Source organism: Plodia interpunctella, chromosome 16 (genome assembly GCF_027563975.2).
Source record: "Plodia interpunctella isolate USDA-ARS_2022_Savannah chromosome 16, ilPloInte3.2, whole genome shotgun sequence".
Taxonomy (NCBI): domain Eukaryota; kingdom Metazoa; phylum Arthropoda; class Insecta; order Lepidoptera; family Pyralidae; genus Plodia; species Plodia interpunctella.
Window position 1 is genome coordinate 1,235,255 of NC_071309.1, and position 6,470 is coordinate 1,241,724.

The 6,470-nt window shown below is 33.8% G+C and overlaps 1 protein-coding gene across 1 annotated transcript in view; it reads left to right on the forward strand.

Annotated features, from left to right (window-relative positions):
• LOC128676349 (zwei Ig domain protein zig-8-like) overlaps positions 1–5,517 on the forward strand; it is a 53,213-nt gene extending 47,696 nt beyond the window's left edge. The window contains exons 6-7 of the mRNA XM_053756413.1: positions 1,856–2,024; positions 5,013–5,517. Coding sequence (XP_053612388.1) covers positions 1,856–2,024; positions 5,013–5,164 — 321 coding nt within the window. The 3' untranslated portion in view covers positions 5,165–5,517. The remainder of the gene's footprint in view (positions 1–1,855; positions 2,025–5,012) is intronic.
• Positions 5,518–6,470: the final 953 nt, after the last annotated feature.

Genomic DNA, 6,470 nt, shown 5'->3' on the forward strand with positions numbered 1-6,470 from the left:
CATATGTTTACTAACAAAAATTTTGTATGAGTCTTGATGCTCGAAATAAAGAATATTATTATTATATTATTATTTATTGGCACAAAAGACAAAGAGGAAGAGAAAACATTTTTAAATGTGAGCGTAAATGTTGCTATAGTAAAAAATAAAAATATAATTTAGTGTTGGGATTTCCAACACATTTATATTTTTTTAATTTACATGCACTAAAACATTTACATAAACATTCACAATATAAATTGATTATTAATTATTAATGCATTCAATGGTGTGTATCTTTACGGTTAATATTGAACTTTGATACGAAGTTACAATTTCATTCACATTAATATTCATTCCGCATTGGCTATTCGGCTGGGTTAAAAATAAAATGAATGAAGGTATTTAAATAATCAAACACGATAATTAATTGTCACTTTATTAATCACTTTAATCAATTAAGTACGATTTACTATTTTTTCTGTCGTATTAAAGTATATTATAAATTCTTTTTAACTCCAAAATCCGTGACGTCACAATACATTACTATCGTACAAGTACCATATAAAATTGTGTTTTAATTTGAAAAAAATATTTGATGTTACTACCTGGAGAATAGCCAATTATATTGAAATATAATCCATACTAATATTATAAAGAGATTTGTATTTTTGTTTGTAATGAATAAACTCAAAAACTACTTTAGCTATTTTGATAAAATTTGGCACAGAGATAGATGAAATCATCCGGAGTGACGTAGGCTAAACGTTTTAAAAAATGGTTTTACCCGAGCTAAGCCGGGGCGGACCAATAGTTGCGAATAAAATTAATGCAAGAATATAATATAACAATTTTGCAAATATTTACACACATAACGCGGGCAACACAGCTAGCAATATAAAAGTCGATATAACTTATTAATTTTAGGTAAAGAAAGAATTATTAAACAATAACAAAAGTTATCCAATATTGTACTTGATTTAAGAGTTCTCATAAAACAAGTATAATATTACTCCACTTATATTATCTTCTTCATAGTCGTATTCCTCATGTCTGAGGGTCGTGGTAATTACGTGGAATGAATGGCTAAGGGTCGTGGAATGAAACACACACAACAACTTTCTTGGCATTATTAATGGAGTGGTTTGCCATTGCCTTCTCCATTTCACACACAATTTAATAATAATCAACTAGTGTGCAGGTTTCACCGGAAGCAAGTGGTGGTCTATGAAAATTACATGAGTCAGTATACAAATTCATGTGGCACGAGTAGGATTCGAACCTGGGACCTTTCGATCACACAGGTGGGCGTCTTAACCATTACCTACCACCGCTTCATACTTACATTATATATATATATATACAATAATTTTGGATGATAATAAATGCACGTGAGATTTTAGGTCCATTACTAGATTTTGGTTTCATTTAAACCCTTTATTTAATACTTTAATGCATGTTATTTTAAGTGAAAATGGAAGACGGTTTAATGGATTAAACAATAGTTTATTCTTAACATAAATTAACTATTAATCTTCTCACTTGAACTGATTAAAACGAAAAACAGTAATTCGTTTTTTGTTAAAACCCTTTTGGATCTTTAACCTGAATATTGTTCTTTAAAGTATCGTTATTTTCTCTCTCTCTCTCTCTCTCTGTCTCATCTGAGCGTGTTCACGCTTCATCTGGTACACTACAAGTACAAGTCACCTTGCATGAATCTCTATGCGTTGGTAATAGCGACGAATTTTCAACGAATTTAGGTAACTTGATGTGCTGTTTTAGGTAACTTGAATGTACACGCGTATGCCAATAATTTTACGTGTAAGTCAAGTAGTTCATTTGGCTGAATATAATAAGTTTATTTTGTCAACAGACCATAAACTTCGACTCGACACGAGGTGGTATTTCTCTAGTGACAGAGAAAGGTACACATAGCAGCAGCCGTCTCCTCGTACAAGCAGCACGAACAACCGACGCGGGCGCATACCAGTGTGTGCCTGACAACGCGCAATCTGCTACCGCCAGAGTCCACGTTCTTACTGGTAATGTACTTTTCCCCCAACATTGGAAGACAATGTATCCCACTGTTGGGCATATAAAAAGAATATACAATAATATGCTATTTCTTCATCTTATATTTTGTATCTTTCATTTTCTGCATTATAAGATCTGATTTTACTGAGGTACAAAATAAAGATTATTTGATTTTTATATTACTAGCAGCACCCCGTGGCGTTACCCTTGTGATTATAAAAAAAAATACTTACGTTTTATTGCACAGTAGCGTTGTTCACTTTATAAAGCGCCATTGATTATCAGACTCCTCACCAAATCCTCCGGGAATCTCGTACTTTCGGGATAAAAAAGTACCCTATGTATTAATCCCTATGTATTATCAGTAATGGTATCAACTACCCCAATGTCAAATTTCATAGAAATTGGCTCAGCCGTTTAAACGTGAAGAAGTTACAAACATACTCACAAACTTTCGCCTTTATAATATTTGTGGGATTCTTAGAAGTCAAAAAAAGCATGTACTTTTTAATCCCCGACGCAAAAAGAGGGGTTTCTGTCTGTTTAGTGTGTCTGTCTGTCTGTACGTGGCACCTTAGCTCATCAACGGGGGAACCGATTTGGAAGCGGTTTTTTGTATATGATAGCTAATTTTTATGCGCTGGTTCTTACGAGTACATATATTTGATCAGGCAACAAAATGCTGGGATACCATCCCACCGCCAATAAGACAACTCAGTTCTATCCAAACGTACAAAAAACATTTTAGAAAGCTTCTATCGGAGAAACAAAAAATTGGTATTCCTAAACGTTACCTGTAGTGGATTTCCCTTTGAGACATGTGTGTTTGCTTATTTGCTCGTCTTCTGATTTGCAAACTGTCTTAATATTTCCCTTTATTTGTTTTTCTTTTAATGCTTCGTGTGATATTTCTTAAAACGTTTAAGTTTACACAATACTATTTTTATTTTTTTTATAACATAGCGCTCTCACCTACATTGACGGCAATGACTGAAATCAGTGTTTATGTACTAATGTGCAGAAAGTTCACTGAGTTATAGCCTTTTTGCCGTGCTGCAGCACACTAATTCCTTTAGAATTATGCTTGTATGTACGTGTAATATCAATATTGTTTTAATGCTTTATATGTTATTGTTTTTAGTGTCTGTGGCGACACAAATACACGTTTTCCATGTCTATCTCTATGATCAAAATCGGTTCAGCCTTTCAAAAGTTGTAGTGAAATGAATATTGAAAGACTTATTTAACTTATATTACCTATAATAATTTTATTTGTATTGAAAGAAGAAAGAGGATTTAACATTGGTTGAACAGGTCTGATCTACTTTCAGCCAAACTGGATATATGCTACATCATTACAATTAGTATTTGTTTTGTAAATATTTCCAATGGGCACAAATATACGGTCCACGGGCCTAGACGGTTTCTAATTAAGATCAGATATACACAAACAAATGAGCAATCATTCTGTTATAGACGAAAACAATATTTCTCCACCCTTTCTCAATTTCGTCAATATTTCATAGTCCTTATTGAAATCAAACAGTAGGGCAGAGAGAGTTCTCGTTTCGACCGCTACGGCCGCGCTGCCATTACGATCCATCAATTTTCTTGACTAAGAAATAATTTCCAAAATCAATCATGCTTAAAATTTAAAACCTTAACATGATTAATCTTTACGCGGTAATGACAACAGTAAAGATTGATCATTTTAAAGTCTGACAGCAAAACTAATTCTGTTCTTTGGTTTAAATTCGAAATATTGTTGGCGCTGTCAACTTGGCCGCAACAGTCGAACCGCTCTGAGAACCACCAGCAATGTTACGTCTACGGAAATTCTTTGTAATTTAGTTAAAATAATTAGTCCAAAATAAACAACAGTAAAGGTAGATCTCAATCGCAACAATATTTCCAATCAAAATTAACGTAAATCTCTCCGGTGTTTTATCAACAGTTCTTTGAAATTATATTTTAACGATGTGACGTGACTAAGACTTGTAAAATTAAGACTGGGCCACCCCGCACACTGGCGCAACGACATATTTATTAATAGCTTTTATTTAGATGAAAAACAAAAAAATACCAAAGGACATTATGCTTCATATTATCATTGATTTTATTAGGAAGTATTGATATTTTTCTATTGAAGACACTGGCCACAATTTACTGAAAAAAAAAAAAAAAACGGTAGCCTGCAAAATCCTTGTCTAATATTTGTGAATACATTTTATATACTTGAACGCTGATGCAATCTAATAATATGTGACAAAATAATTAATAATTGTCTAATGTAATGAAAAATGTATATGGATTATATTTTTTTTAGTTTCTAGGTAACGTTTTAGGTGACATAATAAAGTAAATGGATAAAATGTGGCGGCGGCGCTAGTGTGCGTTCTCTTAAATGAATTTTCACGGTCGGGCTCCGTTTATTTTGCCCCTTCTTAATTATTCTTAACGTGTTTTTGAATGTTGGCACAACATTTACATAACGACCCCTCTTTTCTGTGACTGTGTAATTATTGTGTTATATTTAGCAACGGTACCTATCCAGCAAATTTTCTTTTTTTTCCGTTTAATTAACACTTCGTCGAAGCTTGTCTATGTAATTAAATCTAGAATTTTGAAGATTCGCCTAAGACTTTACCTGCCTGACGTCAACCCTCTTCGAGAATGCTGTTGCCCATCAGCCACCAAGTCAATGTGTCCCTTAGTCTCCCCGTACGAATTCCACGAGGAGTTTGAGTTGTCTATCTGCAATTCTAGAGTAGAACCACACATCCTAACTAATATTATAAATGCAAAAGTAAAGTTTGTTACATCCTCACGCTCTATCTACTCAACCAATCTTTTTGAAATTTTGCATACATATAGTCGGAAGTACGGAGAACGACATAGGGTACTTTTCATCTCGGTAATAACTACTCCCGTGGAAATCAAGACGCGGGCAACAGCTAGTATAAAATATACGTTTAATTTAATAATTTCATTTGCAGGTGAGACTCCGGCGGCAATGCAAGGCAGCGCGCAATGGGCGAGCTGTTTCAGTTTATCTTCTCTATTATTCTTAGCCTCCTTTGTTCATAACTATATTGCTTGCCTAGACAACATACATTTCACTTTATATTGTCATACGTTTGTGGCATAAGTTTAAAATTTAAACAGAAATAAGTCCTACCGACTACGCCACGATTCTTGAGAAGGACTACGACAAAAGCGTTGTTAAACTTTATATGACGCGTTATGTTGTAATGAAAACAGTTTTAAGTGATATGTGTATTAGTGAACTGTGGAAGACATGGGTGCAGAGACACAAATGTGCCAATAGCAGTGAATATCCAGCTCATCATCAGGGTAACATTGTTGAAGTGTAACATTTTAAAATTAATTAAAATATCGATTCAGTTGACAATGAACGTAATATTACGACTAAATATTGAATAGTAGACGAATTGTTTTTAAAATGTGAAATTGATTTAAATAAAACGATCATTTTTTTCCTATGGTTTTTATTTTCGATTGACATCACAGCGGTCCAATAAGAATTATTGATGGAAAGTAACTTGCTAAATGTTTACTTAAATTTCAATTAAATCTACCTTGTATACTTAACATGAGTCCAAACTACGGATCCTAAATGGACGAAAAAGTAGGAAAGCGGACCCTGGACTCCGACGCTCAACGGCTGAGAAGCAACAGAAAAAACGCTCAAGTAAAAGAGAGCGAGAGATAGAGAGAATAATGTGTTTGAAGGTAGATAGTACAGTTACAAATAGTATCTGAAATAGTTTTATTGTCTGGAAACTATTTATTTTGAATATATATATTTTTTAAAATATATTAGGACAAATCACACAGATTGACCTAGCCCCAAAGTAAGTTCGAGACTTGTGTTATGGGATGTTAACTCAACGATACTATATTTTATAACAAATACATATATAGATAAACATCCAAGACCCGGGCTAATCTGAAAAAGATCATTTTCCATCATGACCCGACCGGGGCTCGAACCCGTGACCTCTCGGTTCAGAGGCAAGCACTTTACCACTGCCCCACCGAGGTCGTCTGTTCCTTAGTCTCCTCGAACGAATATAAATTACACAACAAACAAAAATATAATCAAAAAATATATAAGGTTCATCGTAATATTAGAGAGATGGCTCGTTTCGGCTAAAACCTTTATGGTAATTAGATAATATTGTTGTTATCCTTCAACTATTAATTTAATGGCCACATTTACTTGGAAACCTGTCGGGATACCCCATTTGATAAGTAATTTATGGTCTGTGAAAGGGTTGGCTGTTTATCTACGGCCCTAAGGGCTCAATGGCCGATGGTTTTCTATGTCACTGACGTTTAATTTTCATTTTTGTCCAAGTTTATCGGAAAATACACCAGTCTGTTTTCACATGGTCCAGGTTTTATTTCGAGTTGTTGTAAAATGAAAAAAA